Source organism: Cnephaeus nilssonii (assembly GCF_951640355.1).
Source record: "Cnephaeus nilssonii genome assembly, chromosome: 21".
Lineage (NCBI taxonomy): Eukaryota > Metazoa > Chordata > Mammalia > Chiroptera > Vespertilionidae > Cnephaeus > Cnephaeus nilssonii.
This window is the reverse complement of record NC_137092.1, coordinates 6,653,020-6,679,676: the sequence shown is the minus strand read 5'-3', so window position 1 is coordinate 6,679,676 and position 26,657 is coordinate 6,653,020. Positions and strand designations below refer to the sequence as shown.

The following is a 26,657-nucleotide window of genomic DNA, read 5'->3' as shown; positions in this document are numbered from 1 at the left end:
ACCACTGTGTCACATTGGCCACAGGTGTAATGTCCTTCGTTGTCTTTTGTTATGGCCTTTGTTTTGAAGCCTATTTTGTCTGATATAATTATTGCTATCCCAGCTTTCTCCCCCATTTCAATTTGCATGAAATATCTTTTTCCATCCGTTTACTCTTAGTCTCTGTGTATCTTTTGTTATGAGGTGGCTGTCTTGTAGACAGCATATATATGGGTCTTTTTTTTTTTTTTTGTATTCCTTCAGCTATACTATGTCTTTTGATTGGAGCATTTAAGCCATTTACATTTAAAGTTTATTGATAGGTACATATTTATTGCCATTTTATTCTTTTAACTATGTTCTTCTGTTTTATTTTTCTTCCCTTTTCTTTCTTCTTAAACCAGGCCCTTTAACGTTCCTTGTAATACTGATTTGGTGGTAATAAATTTCATTAGTTTTTTTCTTATCTGGGAAGCTCTTTATTTCTCCTTCAATTTTAAATGATAGCCTTGCTGGGTAAAGTTGTCTTGGTTGTACGTTTGGACATATCTTTTTGAGGACATAACTTAAAACACTTCAGCTACATTCTGATTAATTTCCTCATATAAATGTTTCTCTTTGTTAATCTCTCTTTAGTTGTATCAAATCTGCTTAACATATTCATTTAAGTTTCAGTTTTCAAAATGTTTAGTCTTTAGTTTCTTCTGTGCACATATTTTAAGGCTGTTCTTTATTTTTGTAAATAGAAAAATACGGCTATTATATTTTGTGGATCCTTTTCTATCATTTGTTGTTTCACTTGGTTCATAGTGCCTTATTTTCCCATTTTTATTTAAATTTACTAGAGGCCTGATGCACAAAATTTGTGCAAGGGGCTCAGTCTTTGCAGCCCCGGCTTCATCTGGAAGGTCATTCGGACAGTCAGTCGTTCCACTGTTCAGCTGTCTGGTCTAATTAGCATATTATGCTTTTATTATTATAGATTGGAGTAACATTGTTTAATAACATTATATAAGTTTCAGTTGAACAGCTTTATAATATATCATCTGTATATTACATTGTGTGCTAATCACCCAAAGTCTAGTCTTCTTTTGTCACCATATGTATTACCTTCTTTATCAACCCCCACCACTTTCCCCTATAGTAACCACCATACTGTTGTCTGTGTCTATGAGTTTGCTTTGTTTGTTCATTTGTTGCTTTTTGTTTTATATCTCACACATGGGTAAAATTATGTAGTTCTGATACTTTTTCATATGACTTATTTCACTTAGCATGATACTCTCAAGATCCATCCATGTTGTCACAAATGACAATATTTCATCTTTTTTATGGCTGTGTAGTATTCCATTGTATATATGTACCACATTTTATTTATCCAATCATTGGTCAAATGACACTTAGGTTATTTTCATATCTTGGCTATTGTGAATAATACTGCAATAAATACATAGGGGTACATGAGTGTTTTCAAATTTTTTGGTAGAAACCCAGAAGAGGGATTGCTGGGCATATGGTAACTGTATTCTTAATTTTTTGAGGAACTTCCATATTGTTTTCCATAGAGCCTGTACCAATTTACATTTCTCTCAGCAGTGTACGAGGATTCTCTTTACAAAAGATGCTCTGATAAGGAGATAGTATCCAAAATATATGAAGATCTCACACAGCTCAGCAACAACAACAAAAAACAAAGAATCTATTTAAAAAATGAAGAGAGGGCTTGAACAGACACTTTTTCCAAGAAGACATACAGATGACCAACAGACGTATGAAATGACACTCAACTTCACTAGCTATAAGGGGAATGCAAACCAAAACTACAATGAGATGCCACCTCATACCTGTTAAAATGGTTATTATCAATAAAACAAGAAGTGACAAATGTTGGAGAGGATGTGGAGAAAAGGGAACCCCCGCATACTACTCATTAGTGTCTTATTTTCTCTTGTGTTGAGTGAATTTGACGTTGAGTAGTTTAATTTCATTTTTTAATAAAATGAAAAAATTTGCTTTTTGAGGTTTATGAAAACCTACCTGGTATTAAGTTGTTTCCTTCAGAAAATGTGCGACTTTTGTTTTTGCCAGAGCCTGGGATAACTTCTGGTTTGGGGATACTTTAAATTTTTAGTTTGAAAATTTGAGGATGATGCAGACACTCTACATTTACACTTCACATCAACATGATAACCAGACTGTGGATTCAACTTCTTAAGATGTTGCCTTCCTCTGCTAATTTGCCAAGTTTTAAACAAATTTTTATGTAATCTTTGGTGAAAAGGAGTGGTATTTATAGTTCACTCTTACACTAATGTAGAGGCCTTTGGGGTCTCTGACTTAAAAGAGAAAAGATCTCTACTTAAACTCCCCACCTTAAGTGGACACTGAAATTTGCCTCCTGCACTTTATGTGCCATGAGCCATGAAAACTGATACCCAAGTTGACCCAGTTTGGCAAATGCCCTCAAATTTCTTTTACCTCTCTGGTTCACACCATCCGTAGGTCTCTGGCTTGTGTATTCCTTTTATTTCTAGCACAACAGTGGTCCTCATAAAATGTTTCAAAGCTTAAATCTAGCATTTTAGTTGTTTATAATGGGAAGTTTAGTCTAGTAATATTGTCTGTTGTCTTACCAGAAACAGAATTCCTTTTCTTTATTAACCTATTTGTATGATTTTTATTATTTTAGAAAATTGTCTATAGCACTTACATTTAAAAAAGTGATTGGCCTAAATTTTAAAAATCATATTCTGTTACAGGCTTTAAAATCTTAATTGTATCTGAGGTCATGGCCCAATTTTTATTTATAGTTAATTTGTATGTTTTTTTCTGACTTGATCAGGCCAAAGGTTAAAAGGAAAATATATAGATTATTCAAATAAAATGTGATAAGATCTATAAAGTTTCTATGAGTGTGCTAGTTATGGAGGTACACACAGGAGACATTTTGTCAATATTTAAATGGGCACATGTATGTAAAGTTGTCAGCACATTGTCTCATACTTGGAAAGACCTCAGTAGATATTAAACTTTATAGTACTAGAGAAACCTTGGTAGGAATTTGTTATGCAGCAATAGATAACTAGTATTCCTGGCTTGCTGGCAAGGCAATCGGTCTGATTCATGGAACATGCATTTAAGATACAGGAATGGGAACATAAGTGATTGAGATCATATGCTATTTTATTTATTAAAGAGTTAAAATAGCGCATTAACAAAACCTTATGTGATGAAAAAAAATATCAGAACTCTTCTGAATGTGATTATCATCTGAACCACCAGAGATACTGGTCCTGGTGAGTTCTTCCACAGTTACGTAAATCGAAGGCTAAGAGATTGGCTGAAGTCGGGATATGAATAACTGCATAGTTTCTTTTGGAAGGACAGAATGAATGAATATGAAATTGAAATGAAACCCCACTGTTTGTGAAGAGAGACTACTCTGTCATTTCCGTAGCCATGGCCCACAGACAATGATCCAGTAAGTCTGGCCCCAGACGTTCCTTCAGCTTGTCTCTTGCTTGACTTTGGAGTGAACTGGGCGTGATTTGGAGACTAGAGACCTGACAATGGGAAGATGCAAAAATTCGAGTCCTAGACCCATTCTTTGATCTTGAGCCATTAGCGCCACAGGTTCTCTTGGTCTCTCGTGTCTGAAAAATGCTCAGGTATTAGTGTCACCACTTCGAGTGGCATGGCTGCCACCATGAGCGGGTGAATGATATCCTGCTTCCAGAGATGGGAAATGCCTGTCCAACACCCTCTTCTCCGGTTGTGTGAGAAAGGGACCAAAACAGGGAAGAGATGAGAGGGGGACAAAGATGTCAGTCCGGGAGGTGATCATTTAGGCCTTCATGCTGTAGGTGGTTTTGGATTTCCAGAGATGAAACAAGTCTTTTCTGCAAAGGCAGTAGCAGGTCACAGCCCTAGGGCCTGGCTGGTTTTATCAATCTGGCAGTTCAGAGTCAGCGCAAAGGACATCCCCAACACCTGAGAAGAATTGGGAAAATAGATCTTTATAGAAGGAGCCATCTCTTCCACAACCTCTGGCATCAGCCCCAAAGTCAAAGAAAGTATCCGTTATACTGAGACCATCTTTCCTGCTCTCAAATTCCTTCTCAGGTGTTGTCTCCTTTAACTTTAGAATGGCAGTGGGGAGACTAGTGGGCCTGATGCTGGCAAGACATACGAGTATAGAGTCTGGGGAAATCTCTTGTCTCTTTAAGTCTTTAAGAAAGCTTAGCCCTAATCAGTTTGGCTCAGTGGATAGAGCGTCGGCCTGCAGACTCAAGAGTCCCAGGTTTGATTCCGGTCAAGGGCATGTACCTTGGTTGTGGGCACATCCCCAGTAGAGGGTGTGCAGGAGGCAACTGATCGATGTTTCTCTCTCATCGATGTTTCTAACTCTCTTTCCCTCTCCCTTCCTCTCTGTAAAAAGTCAATAAAATATATTAAAAAAAAAAAAGAAGAAGAAGAAGAAAGCTTAAGAAGCCCTGCTGCTGGAACAGGAATGTTCTGCACAAGTCAACGCTTCATGCAATGAGTCATTTATCCCTATGCTCTAATACTCCTTGGTTTCCAAGCAGAGAAAATTGGTTTTTCTCTGAGCTCCTTGATTAAGTCTTAGCATACCCAAAACACTGGGGTATAAAAATGGTAGAAATATCACATAACATAAAAGAAGATAAAACTGCCGAAACCGGTTTGGCTCAGTGGATAGAGCGTCGGCCTACGGACTCAAGGGTCCCAGGTTCGATTCCGGTCAAGGGCATGTACCTTGGTTGCGGGCACATCCCCGGTGGGGGGTGTGCAAGAGGCAGCTGATCGATGTTTCTCTCTCATCGATGTTTCTAACTCTCTATCCCTCTCTCTTCCTCTCTGTAAGAAATCAATAAAATACATTAAAAAAAAAAAGAAGATAAAACTATCCCCAGTTGATTCCTGACTTGTCAAACTAAGCAGAGAAACAACAAAGAAATCCTATCTAATAAAAGGGTAATGTGAAAATTAACCATCACTCCGTCACAAAGATGGCGGTGCCCATAGCCACAAGATGGCGGCGCCCAGTCCTCTCAGCCCTGCAGGAGTCCCCTAGTCCCGGGGAGCGGCTGCTGAGAGCGGGCAGCGTGAATGGCCTGGCAGAATGCTGTGGATGGGCCTCTGGCCAGGCCAGAGCGTGGAACGCTGGGGTCTTCGCCCCGGCGACGAGGCAAGTGTTCCATGCCTGGCCACGGAGAGCCTCTGGGCAGCGGGCGTGGAGTGGCCAGGCCCTGCAGAGAGCTACTGGCACATGGATTCATGCGCAGGGCTACTAGTTAATTATAATTTTCATCACCAATTCCTGCTTAGCATATAAAGCCAATTTTTTCAAGTCTATCACAAACGTTCCTCTTAAGGATAAGTTGACCAGATAGCTCTTATAGCATATTTTCTGTCTGCTTGAAATTGCTAATAACATTATTTGCTTTTTGACTTGTGGAGCTCACATTTATTGAGCACATACTATGTAGCTGGTACTGTTCAAAACTTTATAACTCATTTAATCCTGAAAATAGTCCTATGGTTAAGCTCTTACCTGGATCACACATACACAGATAGTGATGATGCCGATATACAGGAAGTTGGACTGAAACCATGATTTTGCTTTTATGTAGCAACCCTAGAAAAAATTACAAGTACAAATGATAACACTATATTATTCGACTTTATCAAGGGGCAGTTTGGGAAGATAGTTTGTCTTTTGCTTTATGCCAAGAGACTTAAGCCAGGTGTTATATATTTTTTCTTTATATATACAAATACAGTCATAAACTAGAGAATATTAAGGACTTTTTTGGTGTTGTTATTACAATGATACCTTAAGTAGAAGTCTTAAATTCTCACATGTGATTTTAACTAACTCCTGAAAGGTATGTCAGCAACAGATGTCCTTGTGTTCTTTGAACATTTACTGCTGACTTGGAGTTAACACACGGAAATGTAGGCAATGCGATGCTAGGACTGGTTGTGTTTCAGCTTTTGCTTCAAAAGCCAGTAAACCTATCAGGGTCCTACCAAGCTCCAGGGCAGGTGCTGGTTGGTAGGTGTCCCAGTCTTTCTTCAGACACCTAAAAAATTCCAGAGATTTCCAAACAACCCCAAGAGGGGGGTAACATGGGGTAACAGGACCTTAAGGACTCGGTTGAGTTGGAAGATGATTCTGGCTGCTTCTCTGGGCCTAGTCTGGAGGTCCGAATCAAGCGGGCAGGTTGTTTCAACAGTTGCGCCAACTCTGTCTCCCCCCAACTCCGGACTCCTTCCCTTATGATTCATTTCACTAAGGGGCTGGATGCTGCCATCTCCAAGGAAGGAGAGCAGAGAAACTGGCAGAGGGAGAAGCTTTTCTACCCCAACCTTACAGATTTCACTTTCACCATAAGGAGACGTACTTCGTGCTCAAGAGAAATCTAGACATAATCCTCTGCCACTAGCACATACATTTTGCCCTCTAACGTAATAGTGCAGGGCAGCATGATTCTTAATGATGTCTCTAGTCTGAATGAGTTTGGTTTTTTTGTTGTTGTTTGTTTTCTGATTTGTCTAGTTACCTCGGTTGTCTCCCTGGTCTCTATTTTGTTCAAGGTTCCCTGTTTCTGGCTGGGAGGACTGGGTCCTATATGACTGGAGTTTCTAAGGTAATTAAACGTTCTAGTAAAGAGGCAATAACAGAAAAGTTGCCCCAAATTACCTTAACTTGTGGATCTTTAGGGCAAGTAGCTGGTGGGCCGCTGGTCCAATCACTTGTGCCATTTACACCACAACAGTGCAGCTGAAAACCAAGCCCCCCAAAGATATGATTGTTAGAAAGTCAACAAAATGGAAACGAATGTGGGCCTTGGAGAAAAGTGGGCCCTTCATATCTGACCGCAGAGCAGAGAATCCAGAATTGGCCTGACTACTACAGCTCCTGAGACAAAATGCTTTCAAGTCCATTGTACCATTTCATTCACATAGACTCCTTGAAGTTGAGAGGGCACGTTTACAGATCAAAACTTAGACACACAGGGGACTCTGTAATGGAGGGATCAGGCTGATCTACCTACACCCACCAACCTGTCTTGAGATCACAGAAAGTAAGGCAGTCAGACATTGGAAGCAATGAAGATGTCCCTTAGTAGGGGAATGGATAAATAAGCTGTGCTATATCCAGACAATGGAATAATATTCAGCACTAAAAAGAAATGAACTATCAAGCCATGGAAAGACATGGAGGACCCTGAAATGCATGTTACTAAGTGAAAGAAGCCAATTTGAAAAAACTGTCTACTGTATGATTCCAACTCTCTGACATTCTGGAAAAGGCCAAACTATGGAGACAGTAAAAAGATCAGTGGTTGCCAAGGATGGGAGGAGGGCAGGTGGGGAATGTGCAGCCTGTGGGCCATTTAAAGCCTGTGAAATCATGTGGTCTGGCCCTGCCAGGCATTAGGGATGAGTTAATGAAATGTTTGACCACATATAGCAGGCTAATTTTTAAGTTGATAATTTTGTATGGCACATGAATGATGTTATAAATATCCAAAAAAGGTCCCTCACCCCTGGAGTAGGAGGAGAGAGAAGCAGGTGGAGCATAGAGGATTTTCAGGGCAGTGAAATTACTCTGTATGATACTAGAATGATGGATATGTGTCATACGTTTGTCCATACCCACAGAATATATAAGACAGAGTGAACTCTAATGTAAACTATGGACTATGGGTGATAGTGATGTGTAAATGTAGATTGATCCTTGGTTTTTTTAAAAAAAGAATTATTCTGTTGATAATGGGGGAAATGCATGTGTGGGGACAGAAGGTATATGGGAAATCTCTGTTCTGTTTTAACCTAAAACTGCTCTAAAAAATTAAGTTCTTAAAGAGGCTATTATCTTTATATTGAGTGGGTAAGATGATGTAACATCTAGTATTTGCTCTTATATATTCTAGCAAAAAAAAAAAAACACAAAACACACACACACACACACAAAAAAAAAAAAAAAAAACCCCAGCGGGGATTAGCTGAGACAGTGGCAAAACATTAACTATTGAAGCTGGGTGATATGGACCCAGAGACCCATTTTGCTATTATTCTGTGTATTTTTAGATATGCCAGAAAACTCTCTAATAAAGAGACTTCTAAAGCAAATTGAAAAATAAAGAACTGGGGACTCAGAGAGGTTAAGTGACTTCCTCAAGGTCACCCAAACCTGGTCTGGCTCTACTTCCTGTGCTGCTGCTGCTTCACACTGAGCAGGCACAGCAGGGCCACGGCCCCATGTGGCCACAGTGGTGGTGTCTGCGACACAGACTATGCCAGTGCCAGGCTGGCTCCCTCACCCTTCTTTGTCCCCCAACACACCAAGGCAGGGATGCAGAGTTAATGTGGGTATTTGTGGATGGGGAGGGGGAATGAGGAATATCAAGCAGGATTTGGGCTACTTAGGAATTCAAAAGAGATTTCTTGTATGATATCATTTCTGTTTTCAGGGAAATTTTGGAAAAGGTGCAAACTAATCTAGTATCACATATTTTGGTCTTCCTTAGTAGGACTTAAACCAGGAGCCTATCTGAGTGGTGGAGGATGAGAGAGAGACTGTAGACAACCCGATTAACCTTCTTTATGTTATGATCCACAGCATAAACAAGGTTACCCAAATGACTTAAGGAAGAACCAAGGGGATTCTTGGCAAGCACATTCTGGACCTGACCCAGGCGCAATGGACCTTAGATTCTGAAACTCCCAGGGCAGGAAGTGCCTTTCAGCCTCCAGGGACCGAGGTTAGAGAATGAAGTCAGGGTGGAGCTGGGGCGGGGCCCATCGGCACTCACAAACTTCTGGATGGAGTCCCACGCCGCCTTGGTGCTGTTGTCCGAGTGATACCGCTGGATGCTGTCAGTCAGGCCCTCCCGCACCGACTCGCCCAGCTGCACAGGGAACATGCCCGCAGGGAGACAGTGTAAAAAGCAGGTGAGTTCAAGGAACAGGGAATTTCTAGGACAGTTGAGCAGTCCCATTTGCCCCTCCCTTCCAAATGGTCTCCTTGGAGCTAAGGAAGGGAGGGGAGAGGTCCTGGATTTTTTTTTTTTTTTTTTTTTGCATGGGAAGGAGTGCTGAGGGTGAGACGGCACCGAAGGAGGAAGCACACAGCGGTCACTTGTGCTTCCAGAACTCTGGTTTTTAAAGGAGGAAAGGGCCAGTCAGAGCCGTGGCTCCCAGGCACCATTCCGTATTGCCAACGCATGGAGAAAAGCAGGCAGGAGGAAGATAGACTTGCTTTCACTCTTCTTCCTTCTTATCCTTCAAAGACCCACACAAATGCAATATCCTCCATGAATGTTTTTATCTTCCCAATTATGATTAACCCCTTTCCTCCATCCTTCCACTTTGCTTCTACCTCTGATTGTAGAACTTCTTTTGTGCCAACTTTTCTCCACGGCCCACTCCCCATTCTCTGCAATAGGACAAGGAGCTGTGCCCTGTATAACTTACCTTCTGTTCATACGCGAAGAGCAGGATGGCCAAGGTCACCTCAGCAAGGAGGATGATCAACAGCAGGACAAAGAACTGGGGAGAAGCAGAGACATGTTCACAGCACAGATCCCAATTCTCCCCCTATTCCCACTGCATCCTGGGAGCATCCAGTCACATCTCCGCACATGTGCAGGAGGTTCTTGTTCCTGCCTGTTGGGCCTTCACAAGCCCCCTCTTGTCTTGTGAGGAATATGTATTCTTTTCCTGCAACTAGATTCCAAGACTCTAGAGGGCAGATCAGCTGTCTTCTTTGTTGTTCCTGTCCCAGGTGTGTATTGAGCTCCAGGTGCATAATGTATATATGCAATACCATTTGTCAAATCAATGAAACCATTTTGGCCAAACGGTGTCTTTAGAGTTTGGGGCCTGGTCCTTACTGCAAGAGCAGGGCTATTTGTATAGATGGGGAGAATATGAATTAGAACCTCTAATCCCCGGTTCTAATTCATATTTATCTCCAACTTTAGATGCCGATTCCCTTTGTGTTAACCACATTCACACTTTCACTTATTCTCTTTCCTTTACCTTTTCACCCCAACATGAATTCTGACTACTTAAAACCTTTCCGCATGCCTGTTATGTTCCACCTTTTGCCATTAGTCTGGGAACTACCTGAGAACTGGGACTTTTTAAAAAATATATATATATTTTATTGATTTCAGAGAGGAAGGGAGAAGGGGAGAGAGATAGAAACATCAATGATGAGAGCTTGCACACCCCCTACTGCAGACCGAGCCCGAAACCCAGGCATGTGCCCTTGGCCGGAATCGAACCTGGGACCCTTCAGTCCGCAGACTGACGCTCTATCCACTGAGCCAAGCCAGTTAGGGCAGAGAACTGGGACTTTCTTATTCTGTCCCTGGACTCCAGTTTCAGAGCTGACCCATAAGGGAAAGAAGATGAACCAGATGACTTTAAGAAGAACCAAGTGATCCTTGTTTAAGCGATTGGGAACCATACCAAGCTCTGATCTGGGCACACAAGAGAAACAAGGAGCTCTTCCTTCCAAGAGCTTAGAGGCTAGACCTAAGCTTAAAGGTGCTCCTCTGGGTAGTTAGCAGACCAGGGACAACCGAGAGCTCTGCTATCCCTCACGTTAGGCCTCAGTGGCTGCAGCCTGGGCCCTCGCCTAAACCAGGCCACTCCCACTGTGGCGTACCTTGTGCAGACAGGAGATAGGGAGGCACCGCTGCCCTTTTAGGAGGGTCACAGCACTCAGAAGAATCTAGTGACTAGGTTTTCCATTAGTCAGTGACTCCGAAAATACAGACTCATGCCAGGAGGATTTAGGCAAATGCCAATCTTATGTTTCTGAGGTGCCAATCTCCCGCCCCTCTGATTTCCCTGTGCCCATAGGTGAGCTGCCAAAAAACATCTGGCTTGGGCCTTAAGTCATGCTGTCCCCGCCCCCACCCCCACTCAGGGCACCACATCTCCTGCGAGAGACTCACCGACATAAGCAGGCACTTGTTCTCCTTGATGGAGCCCATGCACCCCAGGAAAGCAACCACCATGATGATGGAGCCCACGATGACAAGCACGTTGCCCAGCGTGAGGGAGGGGAGGTTGTGGAAGAGGGCCCCGAAGTTGTTGTGGACCAGGAAGTATATCCCAAAGCCCAGAATGCAGCAGCCGCAGAACTGGAAGGAAGAATCCCACAACATTCTGAGATAAAACATGGACCTTGGGGATCTCCTCAGAGTCTCATTTACTTGAGATTAGCATCACCTCTTTCCATAGGCTTCATCAGGACTCTGATGAATAACCTCTTTCCCCAGCTTTCCCCTAGAAAAGGGGTGGTCCTCCTGTCATGTCCCACTCATGCCTCATCCTACCCATATCAGATACCAGGGGAAGCTCACTCCTGTGAGTAGCACAGTATTTTCATGCTTCAGATTCCTACTCCTTGCCCCTCAATGGTTACACATGGTCTTCCCTTTGGAAACCACAACCATGTCGAGTGGAGGCCCTGTTTCAGAAGTTCATCTTGCAAGGCAGAACACTGGAGAAGCCAACTTCTAAGAATGTTCTCATAGAAACATGAGTGCGAACTCATATCTGAAATTCATTTGCTAAATTTGGTACAGTGAAACCTCCCCAGAAAAGGTGGCTTTCCTTTCCATCAGCTCTTCTAAGATGTCCAGGGGGCATATGACATCTAGGGAAAAAGAGGCACGCAATACACAGTGTAGAGTCTCTGGTTTCTCACGCATAGATGTCAGCAGTGAGTTGTAATAACCTAAAGTCCCCAGAGAAACAGCATCCTCTTCCTAAAGAACTGCATTGACACCTCTCAATGTTGCAGGGTTATACTGTGGCAGGATGCGGAGAGGGGAGAAAAGTATCATTCCCTTCTTCTCAGGCTAAGTAGACTGCACATGACCCAGGCATGCATGAATTCCCTCTACATAACGCTCTTCAGCAGAGGAGAGAGAAATAGAGCACACCTGGGGGGAGGAGAGCTCAGCCATGCTCAGAAGAGACTCACTTACCCAAAAGAGCAAGTTGAAGAAAAACAGGACATACTTCAGCAATTTCAAGCTACTCATGCCCATCCTGGGATATTCTTGCACTAAAACGTGGAAGGAAATAAAGACAATGTAAGTGACCTGGTTCTGCAAGTTGGTTCTAAAGGGGCACAAATATTCAGTTCAAGGATCTTTAGCATTTACCTTGGGTTTGAGCTGTGACTCTTCTCCGGGAAGTTTCCCCAAACTTCCTGCTCTCCTAGTCTCTGAACTGAGGTACCAATTGGCTCATCTCAGACACTCACTTTTGCTTCAGTTCATCAAGCCAAGGATGCTTAACATTGAATTAAGCACGGAAGGAGTAAGCAATAGAGCCAGGAGGGCAAGTCACGGGGACGCACACCGAGCCAGTGCTCAGCGACTAGTGCCTGGATACTTACTCTACTCAAATAAGTAAATGACAAAGTACTCTCTCACCTAAAACAATCTAAAGTTAATTAGATTATGAGGGTGTTTGGATATACAGTAGTTCCCCTTACCCTCAGGGGATATGTTCCGAGAATCCCAGTGGATACCTGAAATCCCAGATTGTACTGAACTTTATATATACTATGTTTTTTTTCTATACATACATATCTATGATGAAGTTTAATTTAAAATTAAGCACAGTAAGAGACTAACAACAATAAAATAATAAAATAGAACAATTATAACAATATATTGTAACAAGGTTATGTTAAAGTGGTCTCTCTCTGAAAATGCCTGAATTGTACTGTATTCATCCTTCTTCTCGTGACGATATGAGATGATACAATGCCTATGTGCTGAGAGGAAGTGAGGTGAATGATGTACATCATGTGACGTAATGTTAGGGTGACTTAAACACAAGCACTTCCATACCGTGGCAGTTGATCTGATAATTGAGATGTCTACCAAGAGACTAATGAACAGGTAGCATATACAGTGTGAATACACTGGACAAAGGGATGAGTCATGTCCCAGGCAGACAGAGGGGGATGCTACCAGAATAGCGTGCATTGAAAAACTCACGAATTATTTATTTCTGGAATTTTCCATTTAATATGTCCAGACTGTGGTTGACCATAGGTAGCTGAAACCATGGCAAGCGAAACTCTCTCACCTAAAACAACCAAAGAAGGTACAAAATATACAATGACTGCTTGCAAGACACCTGCCATCAGACAACCCTCAAAACTCAACGGCAAGAAAGCCAACAACACCATTTAAAAATGGGCAAAAGAGCTGAACAGACACTTCACCAAAGATACGTGGATGGCAAATAAGTAAATGGCAAAGTACTCTACTCAGCAGTCATTCAGGAAATGTAAATTAAAACCACAATGAAGTACCAGGGCCCACCTCCTAGAATGACTAAAAGGAGAGAAAAGAAAAACAGCCGAGCATACCACGTGTGGATGAGGATGTGGTGGAACTGGGACTCACGCGCTGTGGGTGAGAATGGAAAAGGGTACACCCACTTTGAAAAACCGTTGGCCAGCTTAGTAAAAAGTGAAAGGTAACTCTTATCACATGATCTAGCCATCCTACTCAAGGTCTTTACCCAAGAGAAATGAAAACATATGTCCATACAAAGACTTGTATAGAAATGTTTACAGCAGCTTTATTTGTAGGAGCCCAAATCTGGAAACAACGCGAAGGTCCATCAGTAGGTGAGGGGACAAATAAACTGCGGTACAGCTATATAATGGTAAACTACTTGGGAATAAGAAAGAATGAACTGCCGACACACGCTACCGCATAAATCCGCGGTTGGCAAACTGCGGCTCGCGAGCTTACATGCGGCTCTTTGGCCCCTTGAGTGTGGCTCTTCCACAAAATACCACGGCCTGGGCCAGTCTATTTTGAAGAAGTGGCGTTAGAAGAAGTTTAAGTTTAAAAAATGTGGCTCTCAAAAGAAATTTCAATCGTTGTCCTGTTGATATTTGGCTCTGTTGACTAATGAGTTTGCTGACCACTGGCATAGATGAACTCAAAAATAATTATGGTGAGTGAAAGAAGCTCGACATAAAAAATACATACTCTGTGATTCCAATTACATAAAATTTTAGAAAATGAAAGCTAACCTATAGCAACAAAGAGCAGATAAATAATTGCTTGGGAGGTGGAGGTAAAGAAGAGTGGGGAGGGGTAAGCAGAGAGGGAGTAAGAAGGGCAAGAGAAAGGGTTACAAAAGACCACAAATATTCCTTGGGGAGGGATGCATGTTATCTCGACTGTAGGAACGGTTTTAGCATGTGTACATATATCAAAGGCCCCTCCTAATGTGCACCTGCCCATCTCTCCAAACTTGTGGCAACAGACCCTGTCTTATACTTTCAAATTCAACAAGTGACATTGACTATTTGTCACTACCCCTCCTTCCTCAGCTTTGCTCACGTGGTTTCCTGGAATTGCCCCCTTCTCTCTCTCTCTGACCCCTCAATTAGATTAGCAGTTAATCACCCTGAGACTCAGGTCAAGTGTTGTCACTTTCCCAGGAAGCCTTCTCCGATTCTGCCTGATTCTTCGTGCCCAACCCCCACTCCCACAGGGAGTGCCATCACCCTGTGCAGCTCCGTTACTGACCTGAGCATCTACCTTGCTTTGTAATGATCTCTCCCGTCACTAGAATGGGGGATCCTGGAGCGTAGGAGCTAGTTTATTTACGTTCGAACCCTCAAGGCCTAGCACAGAACCTGATTACTCTTAAAAATAACTAAGATTGTTGGATGAACAAATTTTCCTCATTGACCCTAAATAATCCGGTGAGTGGAATGACCATGACATTGCAGCGTCAGGAGCTTTGGCTTGAGATTTATTCTGTGTAATTTCTTACGTAATTCTATGATGTAAACTAATCTTTTGGGCACAGGCAAATAGCTTACCCAGAAGGAGATGGGGCCAGATGCCCCCTGGAGTCACCTCCTCCCCACCAACCTGGGATCCTGTGACAACTGCTTCAGGTCCCTGTCATCGCCTTGTCCACAGAGCACCCACTAAGGAGGTGCCCACAACCCTGGGACTATCCCCTCTGATTCCTTCCTTCACAGACGGGAGGAAGGACCTCCGCTTTCTCCTCTCTGGTTTTCCCACTTACTCAGACGCACCTGAATGGAAGGAGGAAAGCTGCCCATTTGGTGAAGATCAGCATTGCTGTTACCACCTGCATAGATGGCCCCAGCTCTCCCGTTAACCCAGAGACAGGGCCACTCTCCCCCTGGCCTTTCTTCACTGCGATGGGCCAGTTATTGAGCTCCCGCCCCTTCACTCCTGCCAACCCCACTGCCTGGAAGACCCCACACCCTCCACAGTCAAGGTCGCCACACCCAGCCCCATGACCCAGGGCTCTGCAAAGTAATTCTGTGACGTCAGTTTCCAGGAAAGCTCCGCGACCGAACTGCAGCCAGCTGTGGTCACCTCCCACGGCCCAGCGTGGAGGCCACAGAGGAAGTTACCCTTGCTTTCCTCCAAGCAGAGAGCCGGGGCAGGTAGAATCTTGTGGCGTTCTAGCTCAATCTCTCTCTTCTCTCTGACCCATACCTGCTCCATCTAATCTGGTCTTGAGTTTAACCCAGTGTAGCTGTGGTTAAGGTTGCACAGAAGTTTTGAGAAACTATCCGTCCTTGATCTCCAGCCTTATCTGATCTAATCTGAGAGCCCAGTCTTGAGTCACAGCAGGACAGCCGTGGTGTCACACTGACTGTGACATTAGTGAGATGTTAATAGGTGTTCCTCTAACACAAACAAACCATCACTAGGGAGTGAGAGGAATCGACCGGTCAAATAATTTTGGAAGTCAATGGGATTAGAAGACTGAGATTCTACCATAGAATCTTCTTTTAGGAGAACAAACCATGGGATTATTTCTTTAATGCCTCTGTTTGTTGTGATACAGAGTGAATATGGAGCCATGAGTTCAAATTTACTTGAACACCTTTCAAAAGATGTGAGATGTCAGAATCATTCCTCAACTAGTTCTGAGATGGGAAATGTCAAACAAAAGTTTTTTTTTTCTTCAAATAAAAGTTTGACAAATTAAATCTACATTGAATATAGGATCTTAAATTATTAAACATATTGATCTCAAATCAGTTGGATTTGTAGTGAAGTTATATTTTTATTTTGCTTATGTTAAAATGCACCGGAAATGCCTTTATGTGAGCAAGGAACGCAGTCCAATGATGCCTATGTAGTGAGAAGCCTACGAGAAAAGGGAGTAGCGTGTTGTGTGGAGAAAAGGACATTCCACGGACAATCAGGGAATATTCTAAATAGTTAAGAGGTTTTATGGCTCTGTCCAAGTCACCTTAACTGAAAAGTCAGTCGATTGGAATGTCCTAATGGCTAATCTGTGCTGGGCTCTCACGATGAGTTGGGTGCTTTTATTTGAACCTATACCATCTCCAAATTAAGTAACAACATCCTAATAAATACTTGGACTACAACACCCCTATTTTAAATAATTCTAGAAGTGAATCCTTGTGGCATCCTTTCTCTACAACAATTCTTGGCCAGTACAGATGATGTATTGCTGCTGCTGCTGCTTGAGTGGGAAGTCCACGTGTGCTGGTGAAATGGGGAGTGGGGCGAGGCCTTGCCTCTGTATCCGGGCACGGAGACACACGGCCTCTACCCTGCGTGCTCACCCACTGGTTTGAGACACGCATCGTCTGCCTCTTTCCCACCCTCGCCTGCTGAGCTGCCCCCCCTCGCTCTGCTGCCATCTCTGCTCCTGTGCCCCGGCAGCCACCGGAGGCCGCTCCGCACCGCTGTCTCCTTCCTCTGTGACTTGGCTTCGGCGCTCTGCACCTGCAGTGGCAGCTGGGCCCTGGAGCTTCCCGAGAACAAGTGCCCAGTGTCTAGGCCAGGGTGATGGGCACGCATCACACGCTCACTCGGTATAGGAAGTGCTGTGGACTGAGGAATGTGGGAGCATGAACCAAACCACCGAAACTGAACCAGCACCACGCTTCCTGGAGCAGAAGCGGAGGGGGAGAGTGGCTGTGACCTCGCACACAGCTCCACCCTCGCTCTAACCGCGGCCAAATCTAGGCCGAGGAGGAAAGCATCTGCCTCTTCACCCTCAAGTCAGCGCATGTCCCATCCATGCTGCCAGGGTGAGACTGAGGACCTTGCCTTCCCCCTAGGGGCTGGGATGCTAGAATCCGAGTAAGAGAAAGAGATTTCCACTTCCCGTGGCCCCGCAACCAGGCTCGTTACACCCCAGCCTGGCTTGCTCTCCTTTCTCACATGCCTGGGGCTCACCCGTCTTTGAGCTGCCTGTGCCGGGTTCTGTCTGGAACGCCATTACCCCAGTCTCCGTAGCAGACCCAGACTTCTTTGAAAAGGAACTCAAGCGGCCCCCCTCTCCCAGCGAGTCTTGGGCACGCTCCCCAACGCCTGCATTCTGTGCACACCGTCCCACTTATTGTCGGAAAGATCACACCATGTGGCGTGTGTGTGTGTTGTATTTGTGTCTGTCCTCCGAGCTAGACTCTACGAACGCCTTGAACTTGAGATCCACACCCGTTAGTTAGCCTTGTCTCCAGCACCGGGCACAATGCCCAGGCCCTGGGAGTGAGGCAAGGAGCAGGCCTCGGCCCGAAGTCTGAAGCCTCCTGAGCAGTCAGAGGTCAAACTGAGGATGTAAGAACCGAGGACCACAGTTTGACCTTCCCAGGTGGTGTCTCCTCCCCAGTTCCCAAAGGTGAGGCCTCAGGAGGGGGGAATTGTGAAGAGAGGGGCTTTGAATCGCTCCCTGGGGGTGTAAAGGTGCCCCAATCCTTCCATTTTAAGGCTAAATATTGTTAACCGGCCCCCACAGGAAACTCCACAGGAAATCAAGTTTTAGCTCAGCCTCTGCGCCAATTCAACCGCAGTTTCAAAACAGGGCAGATTCTGGTGGCGATTGAGAAAGCAAAACTTCTCTGTGTAGCCAGCAGCGAAGATTCTGCTTTTGCTCAACTTGCAAACATCTGGAATGTCTCTTATCTCCTCTGGGCGTTCCTTAAGGGCGGGGCGACTTGCTGGACAAACACCCTCCCACCTTGCCAGGTTCTCCCCTGCTCTCACCCCCTCCAGCATCATCCAAAGCACAGTGCCTGGCCCCAGAGTGTTCCTAACTCCTGATTATTAAGTAACTTGGTTAAACAGTCCAGTCTTTATTTTTAAATGCAACGTTCAATAGCCCCCGAGGTGCTCTGGGAATCGAACCCTCCCGGGAACTCTGCTCTGCTCACCAGGAGACACTCCTGCAGGTCCTGGAGGAGAGGGCTCTGGTCTAGAGTTCCCCGAGGAGCCCTGACCCCCAGCCGGTATGGTGGTCACATACTGTGCCTTTCTGAGTCCGCGAGACCCCGATCCTTAGTTATGGGGCGTGTCATTGCCATGTCAAGTTCCACCGTTTGGCGCCTGGCAGATGCATTCGTAGTCACGTTTTGTACACCGCGGAGAAGTTTCTGGGGGGACTCTGAGGACCACAGTGCCCTTGCTGCCACTGGAAAACCCCAATCTAAGTGCCCCTGAGGGATGCCACCTTTCACCTGTGAGATACAGGGGCTGAGCCGGGCGCTGGGGTTCGAAGCCGTCCTTCCATTTAGCGGCTCTGAGGCATCACAGCGGGAGCGCCAACTTGACTTTGGAAATTTCTCCCGCGCAGAAGACCTGCGCTCCCAGCTGCCTTTCCAGACGGCTCTGGCTGTTGGCTCTCTGCTCCCTTGAAAAATCACAAGACCCGTCTCCTAACGACCCAGGAGGTGGCCCCCGCTTCCTCTCCCACAGAAGGCCCCAGGCGCCAGGAACGCACTGGCCCAAAGCCATGTCAGGTCCTGGGACCCGGGTTCATGAAAAGCCTTTCTGGCCGGTTTGCCTTGGGAGGGTTACCAGGATCTTGCTGATCTTTCTACTTCCTGTGCAATATTCGCGAAACAAAAGATTGTAGGGTGACTAGAGCGGTGCCTGGAGGCTCCAGAGAAGATACCTTACCCCATGTGACCTGGCCCAGGCCTCTGCGCTCAAGCCCAGCCCGCAGTGTCCCCAGTCTTACCTCCTGCAGGTGCCGTTCCTCCGTCCCTCAGGCAGACTCGATGGTTGTCCTTGAGGTGGCTGCGACAAGGCTGGTGACAAGGATGTCCGGGCTATTTGAGTAAAAGGAGAAGTGGAGGGGGAATAAATGTCATCACATCGTGAGGACAGGAAGCCCAGAGGAGGCGAGGGAGGAAGTGAGGCGGGCCCGCCCCCTGGAGACTCAGAGAGGCGCTCCTTCCCTGTGGCTTTTCAGAAATCTGCTCCGTGACCCGCCCCGATACCGCCCCGGGCTTTTACGAAACAGGAAAACGCCAAGACCAGGTTGGTTCAGGCACGAATCCGCGAGCACGGTGGGCGCTTGGATGACGTGGGCATTGTTATTTTTTGTCTGGAAAAGCTCAATCAAGGTGGCAGCTCAGAATGACCCATGGACCTGTTCGAGAAGGAGTTTGGCCTCGCCAGCAGTTTCCATTCAGGCAGACCGAGACCAGAGTGGAGGCCAGAAATCAGTATTTTAAACCGTTTTCTAAGACGGAGACTTAGGAATGTCTGTTAAGCCACTCCGCCTTCTCCCCACCCTCCCTCTGGCTGCCTTCCGGGAGTTCTTTAGTCTCCAGTTCGATGGGGCCCCATTCCCAGACTTCTGCATCTCAGGCTGGAGGTAAACCCTAAGGCACAGTCCAAGGGACACGGGTCGAAATGATGGGGTTCAGAGAGGGAAGCCCAGATTTAGAGCCCAAAGATCTGGGTCTCAGTCCCAGCTTCACCTGTTAGCCACGCGAGACCAAGCAGATCTCAGCCTCTCAGCTTCGGGTTATTAATTCTAATATAAAAATAATAATAACACGAAGGGAGCCACTTTAACATGGAGCCGGAGCTGCCATCCCCGAGGGACTGCCTCCCACGTCTTACTCCTCAAACCTTTGGGATGACAGGACTGGGCAGTATAACCTCTGGGCGGGCCTAAAGCAGCATTGTATTCCAAACAATTGTTTGCGATAACAGGGAAGATAACCTGACCAGCAACTGAAAATTAAAGACATTCTTTAGAAACAGCATCACGAACATCCTGGCCCGTGTGGCTCAGTGGTTGAGCTTCGTCCAAGCACCAGAAGGTCTCTGGTTTGATTCCCGGGTCAGGGCACATACCCAGGTTCTGGATTCGGACCCCAGTCGGGGTTGGGGAGTGTATGGGAGTCATAGGGAGTCTTCTCTCTTACATCAATGTTTCTCTCTCTCCCTTTAAAATAATCAGTAAAAACACATTAAAAAAAAATAGCATCACTATGTTGGCGTATCTGCACCTATAGAAACCCCTTCCTTTTATTGATGTACATGGTCCCCTTCCCTTTCTCATGAAAGCCCTCGCCTTTACCTCCTAATCAGAACCCTACCTGGGTTTCTGCCTGAATCAGTGCTCCCCAAAGAGCTGTTCTATTGGATCTCAAATAAACGCTTGTTGCCTCTCACCTTGGCCTTTTATTTTTAGGTTAACAGTAACATCTAATTATAACCCTACTAACTAGTTCCTGTTATACCCCATTTACAGGAGAAAAAATAGAGGCTCAAAGAAGTTAGCTACTTTCCTCAAGATGCTACAACTAAGAAATGGCAGAGCTGGGGACTCAAGCTCAAGGTCACAAAGAATGCTATTCCAAGAACACTATGATTGGTAGTTTTTGAGGATATGTTTTTGTTGCGGGGGGGGGGGGGGGGGGGAGAGAGAGAGAGAGAGAGAGAGAGAGAGAGAGAGAGAGAGAGAGAGAAACATTGATGTGAGAGAGTAACATCAATGCCCCGACCAGGGATTGAACCTGCAACCTAGGCATGTGCCCTGACCAGGAATCGACCCACAGAAGTGGCCATGATCTCCTCCTGACCCCCCTTACCCCCTCCAGCCTTGACTGTACATCTCTAGCCTCTCCTCTCCGTCAGCAAAGGACTGCACAGCCCTGGGACACGCATCAGGAACTCTGGGTTCGCCGTGTCGCCTTCCCTTTGCTTCTCCTCAGAAGGTATCTAAGTCTGGACGACAAGAGGCTCCTTTTGTTAGCCACCCACTCCTGAGCTTCGAAGAACAAACACACCAGGGGGTGGCCACGCTAACTGGGGGTGTCCAGGGCCCGGCGAGCGCAGGCATCCTTCCTAAACGCAGGGAAGTCATTGGCAAGTGTCGCTTTGAGGTGCAACTTACAGAAGAGAAGTCAGTTACAGAGACTCAGAGCTTAACAAATGCAGGGCAGGGAGATGACCGTGACATACAGTCATCCACAGGAGCTGTGGCCTTCTCTAAATATCCCCTCCTCCTCCTCCTCCTCCTCCTAGGCCACACCAACTCTCCCGACCCCACAGGACACACATTGAGCCCAACAGGCCCTCTGTGTTTTTGCATATTTTTCCAGAAAGAAAAATAAGGGAAGCTATAACGAATGCCTAGTTAAAATAAGATACGTGTGTATGTTGTCTCTATATATAGCAGCAGAAGTCTTTATTCAAATAAAGTTGTAAATAGAACAGCAATAAATAAGACAGATAAAGCAGAACTGCTCAGGGAGCAGAGGGGCGGGGCTCAGGCTGCTCAGCCTCCTCCCCTCGTTGCGGGCTCCTTAGGCACCTTTGCCCAACTCTAAGGATGGGAAACCGCGGGGCCAGGTGGCCAGAGCGCTGGTTCTTAGCCGGGGTTTAATGACAGCTGTGGGACCGGGCTGTGTTTCAGCTGAGAGACACGTCTCAGCGGAAGTAAGAAGCCGGTTCTGCACCCAGCGAGCCCTCTTCCCATTTGGGAGGCTGGCCCGGTGGCTTCCCGCAGAAGGAGGGTGGGGAGGTGCTTTCCCAGCTGCAACCCACCGTGCTGGCCACCAACATCCTGAGCCTGTGCCACCCGACTGGAGTCCGTGAGCTCGTAGGAGGTGCAACGTGGCACTGGGGGCTGCCAGGGGGGTCAAGGGCTCTGGCATGTGCCATGATGCACGACACTCCCTCCCGGCCACATATAAGAAGACAGGGATGCTCAGGGAGTCCTGGTGTATGCAGCCGAGTTCCTTATGCTCACCGGGCAAGGAGAAGAGCCACCGAGTTGGCAGGTGGTGTGGTGCAGGGGAGAGAGGCCTGGACTCAGAAACGGAAGTGCCAGATTCTAGTCTTTTTTTATAATTAACCAGCGAAAGTCCACCCCTCACCCAGGGGACCACTTCCCTCTCCATGAGAGAAGAGAGACTAGCTAATTCATACATCCTCTCTGGGCCTTAAACATTCTGAAGGTTTATTACTTTACAATGCAAAACATAAATTCTTGCTACAGGACAGTTTAAGCAGAGTTACAAGACCTTTTTTTGAAAAATATATTTTGTTGATTTTAGGGAGGAAAGGAGAGGGAGAGAGAGATGATGAGAGAGAATCACTGATGAGAGAGAATCACTGATAGGCTGGCTGCCTCCCGCACCCTGCCCGGGAGTCAAACCGTGACCTCCTGGTTTAAGGTCAACACTCAACCACTGAGCCCCGCTGGCCCGGCACAAGACCTGCTCTTTTCCGAGCTCTTCCTGTGGGCCCGACTGCGCTGGCCATGCTCTCGCTTGGTGGCCGTGAGACAGGCTTGGCATTTCCTCCTTCAGAGAGGAGAAAGGCTGGGCTCGGCGAGCTACGAAAGTGGCAGCGCCCAGATTTTACTAGTACACTTGCCCGTGAACAAAAGCCTGCTGTGCTATCCAGCTCCCCAGCTCCCCCTGAGCTAATTGGACACCAACACCTGCCACAGATGAGTCTCTGACGGATAACTGAGAACTGACTTTGACTTTCCTAGTTTACAAGAGGAGCAAGAACAGGGCAATTGTCTCTTCCTAAGGCCCAGCCTGAGAGTGTTTGCAGACACCAGGACGGCATGTGTCATTTCCCAGCCAGGGCACCGAGGAACCCCCATGAATGGCCAACACCATCTCTCTGCTTAACTCAAAAGAAAGAAGAAAGCTCCAATAGGGAAATTTAGGCAAGGGATACTCCCATCCTTGTAGGAGCCACACCAGGAGGCAGGCTCCTCTGCCAGTGTGATGCTGACCTCAGCTTCTCTACTCTGAAGTCGACTCAGCTCTTCAGAGTTGCACAAAGAACAAACACATGCCCACCACGCCCGATGCCAGCAGCACGGGGAGCGAGTCCAAGCAAGAGCCTGGCAGAGAGCCTGGCAAAAGAGATGGCACTTAATTAAAATGAAGGCCCCCTTCCCGCCTCTCTACCCCCCCTACCCCCCTCCCTCCCGCCAACTGAGTCTGCCCCCTCAGCAGCAGGGGAGGCAGAGGTTGGTGTGGGCCCTTTGCCCCGCCTCCTTTCCCCAAATCTCCATTTCCACTTCCAGGTCCTAGAGAGCAAAGGATTAGAACATGCCAAGTCTACTCCAGGGGAAGGAACTGAAGCAACACATATTTTTCCTTTTTCTAAGTTGAAGTCCTAATACATCTCCTCCTCCTCCTCCTCCTCCTCCTCCTCCTCCTCCTCCTCCTCCTCCTCCTCCTCCTTCTTTTTAATGTATTTTTATTGATTTCAGAGAGGAAGGGAGAGAGGAGAGGGAAAGAGAGATAGAAACATCAATGATGAGAGAGAATTATTGATTGGCTGCCTCTTGCACGGCCCACACAGGGGATGGAGCCCACAACCTGGGCATGTGCCCTGACCGGGAATTGAACCATGACTTCCTGGTTCATAGGTCGATGCTTAACCACTGAGCCATGCCAGCCAGGCTCCGCATTCTTGATGCATAATTAACATCTTATAACTATGATTACTATTATTATGTTTAAACAAGTTTATTTTAAGGCCTTTTTAGAGTAGTTTTAGGTTCTCAGAAAGAGAAAGTATAGAATACAGTATCGAGTGGAAAGTACAGAGATTTCTCAGGCTGTAGACGATGGGGTTGAACATGGGCGTCATGATGGTGTAGAGCAGAGAGGACCCTTTGCGCAAGAGCTGAGATGAATTGGCTGAGGGTACAAGGTACGTGGCAATCAGTGTCCCATAAAACACCGCGACCATGGTGAGGTGGGAGGAGCAGGTGGAGAAGGCCTTTTTAGAGTAGTTTTAGGTTCTCAGAAAGAGAAAGTATAGAATACAGTATCGAGTGGAAAGTACAGAGATTTTCCATATACTCTCTGCACCCACACTTGCATAGCCTCCCCAACTATCCACATCCCCCACCACAGTGGCCCATTTGTTACAATCAATGAATTTACATGGACACATCCTAATCACTGAACTCCATAGTTTACATTAGGGTTCACTCTTGGTATTGTGCATTCCATAGGTTTTGACAAATATGTAATGACATGTATCCACCATTATAACATCATACAGAGTTTCAATGCCCAAAAAGTCCTCTGTGCTCTGCCCAGTTATCTTCCCCCAAACCCCAACCTCTGGCAGCCACTGATCTTTTTGCCGCGTCCAGAGTTTGGCCTTTTCCAGAATGTCATGGAGTTGGGATCACATGGTGTGTAGCCTTTACAGGTTGGCTGATCTTTCACTTAGTTATATGCATTTAAGTTTCCTCTATGTCTTTTTATGGCTTAATAGCTCATTTCTTTTTAACGCTGAATATTATTTCATTGTCTGGATGTATCCGTTTATTTTTCCATTCATCTACTGAAGAACATCTTGGTTGCTTCCAAGTTTGGGGCATTATGAATAAAGTCGTTATAAGCACCCATGTGCAGTTTTTGTGTAGACATAAGTTTTTAACTAATTTTGGTAAATGCCAAGGAGTGCAGTTGCTGAATCATATTGTCAAAGTATGTTTCATTTTGTAAGAAACTTGCAAACTGTCTTCCAAACTGTCTGTACCATTTTGCATTCCCAGCAGCAATGAATGAGAGTTCCAGTTGCTCCACATCCTCGCCAGCATTTGGTGTTGTCAGTGTTCCGAGTTTTGGTCTTTCTAATAAGTGCATAGTGGTCATTTTATTATTTAAAATTTTGAATTACAAGTGTAATTTTATATTTATATATGTAGTTTCACATTAGCTATTTGATGTATGTCCGTCTTCTCCCTATTGACTGTGAGTTCAGTGAGAACTAAGACTGCCTCTGTTTTTGTTTATTTTATGACGGAGATGTGGTACAATGCCCTGGGTAGAGTAGACCTCGAATGAATATTTGAATGAGTGAGTACCCAGCCTTACCAGCTCATTCTGGGTGTGAGCTCTAACACAAGGCTCCAGCTCTACCGAGGATGATGGAGCAGAATCTGTCCTACGTAGACCATTTCTGGGACATCAGTTCACCAGAAGCTGCCAGAACTCGACAGTGTCCTCACCATAGGCAGAGGCACCTGGTCACCTGGCTTTGGTAGCTCCTGATTTAGGTAGTTGCCTTTTAGGAAGAATCTAAGTGACTGGTTCTCCAATCCAGCTCATCAACCCTTGGGCAAAGATGGCCCTTTTCCCTTTTGCTTCACCTGAGGAAACCTGGCTTCTTCCTTAAGCAGTTTTTCAGGGCTTCATGGATGTCTCTGTTTCTCAGGCTGTAGACGATGGGGTTGAACATGGGCGTCATGATGGTGTAGAGCAGAGAGGACCCTTTGCGCAAGAGCTGAGATGAATTGGCTGAGGGTACAAGGTACGTGGCAATCAGTGTCCCATAAAACACCGCGACCATGGTGAGGTGGGAGGAGCAGGTGGAGAAGGCCTTTTGCCGGCCTGTGCCAGATGGGATTCTCAGGATGGTGGCCAGAATGCAGGAGTAAGAAGCTGCGATGAGAAGGAATGGGACCAGAGTCACTGCTGAAGAGGTGGCGTAAGCAATGGTCTCGGTCAGTGAGGTGTCCGTGCAGGAGAGATGCACCAGAGGAGTAAAGTCGCAGAAGAAGTGATCGATTTCGTTGGGTCCACAAAAGGTTAGTCTAGACAGTAGGACCAGACTGATTGCTGTCAGGAGGAAGCAGCAGAGCCAAGAGCCGGCAGCCAGCCCCATGCAGAGGGGGCCAGTCATGAGGATGGGGTAGTGGAGAGGTTGACAGATGGCCAGGTAACGGTCATAGGACATCACAGCAAGCAGCAGACACTCAGTGGCAGCCAGGGACCCGAAGAAGTAGAATTGTGCCAGGCATCCAGCCACAGAGATGGCCTTCTCTTCAGCTATGATGATCAGCAACATCTTGGGGACAATGTTGGAGGTATACCAGATCTCCAGAAAGGACAAGTTCGCCAGGAAGAAGTACATGGGGGTGTGGAGGTGATGGCTGAACAAAACCAGCAGGACAATGAGGATGTTTCCAGAAACAATTAAGATGTAGAAAACGAGGAACATCAGGAAGAGGAAAACATTTAGCTCTCGGGTGGAAGAAAATCCTCGGAGCACGAATTCCACGGGCGCTGTCTGGTTCTCCGAGGGCAGGACGACCATGCCTTGGCTTCCTGGGAGCAGAGCATCCGGGACCAAACACGCAGGATGCAGACGCTGCTGGCTTACGCACAGAGCCTGGGCTGATAGTCGATGACGGTCATGCCCCACTCAGGTGTTTGGACGTTCTTTTTACTTGGGTGGAGAAGTAGCATCTTTGTTTTCAAGGCCTGACATGGGAAACAGAAGAATTTGGACTAAGAACTTGTGACCACTTCAAATTCCCAC

General features: G+C 46.1%; 2 protein-coding genes across 2 annotated transcripts; both read right to left on the bottom strand.

Annotated features, from left to right (window-relative positions):
- Positions 1-2,413: 2,413 nt before the first annotated feature.
- On the bottom strand, positions 2,414-19,244 carry CD53 (CD53 molecule). Its single transcript, XM_079760362.1, has 8 exons — positions 19,063-19,244; positions 12,021-12,100; positions 10,980-11,168; positions 9,487-9,561; positions 8,826-8,921; positions 6,707-6,787; positions 5,555-5,638; positions 2,414-3,969 (listed from the first exon to the last, which is right to left on the bottom strand). The coding sequence occupies exons 2-8, from the start codon at positions 12,081-12,083 to the stop codon at positions 3,898-3,900; spliced, it is 660 nt and encodes a 219-aa protein (XP_079616488.1). The 5' UTR covers positions 12,084-12,100; positions 19,063-19,244; the 3' UTR covers positions 2,414-3,897.
- A 6,237-nt stretch (positions 19,245-25,481) lies between these two features.
- Positions 25,482-26,432, bottom strand: LOC307093521 (olfactory receptor 11A1-like; the record flags this gene model as incomplete). Its single annotated transcript, XM_079761689.1, has 1 exon — positions 25,482-26,432. The coding sequence occupies one exon, from the start codon at positions 26,430-26,432 to the stop codon at positions 25,482-25,484; it is 951 nt and encodes a 316-aa protein (XP_079617815.1).
- Positions 26,433-26,657: the final 225 nt, after the last annotated feature.

What these genes read in the sequence shown, in the direction of transcription:
- CD53 (XM_079760362.1), bottom strand. Translation starts at nt 12,083, where the DNA reads ATGGGCATGAGTAGCTTGAAATTGCTGAAGTATGTCCTGTTTTTCTTC. An exon ending in CTAAAGATCCACAAGTTAAG is followed by an intron (nt 5,639 to 6,706) that starts GTAATTTGGGGC and finishes AATTTTTTCTAG; the next exon opens with GGTTGCTACATAAAAGCAAA. An exon ending in TCTGTGTATGTGTGATCCAG is followed by an intron (nt 3,970 to 5,554) that starts GTAAGAGCTTAA and finishes AATTCTTCTCAG; the next exon opens with GTGTTGGGGATGTCCTTTGC.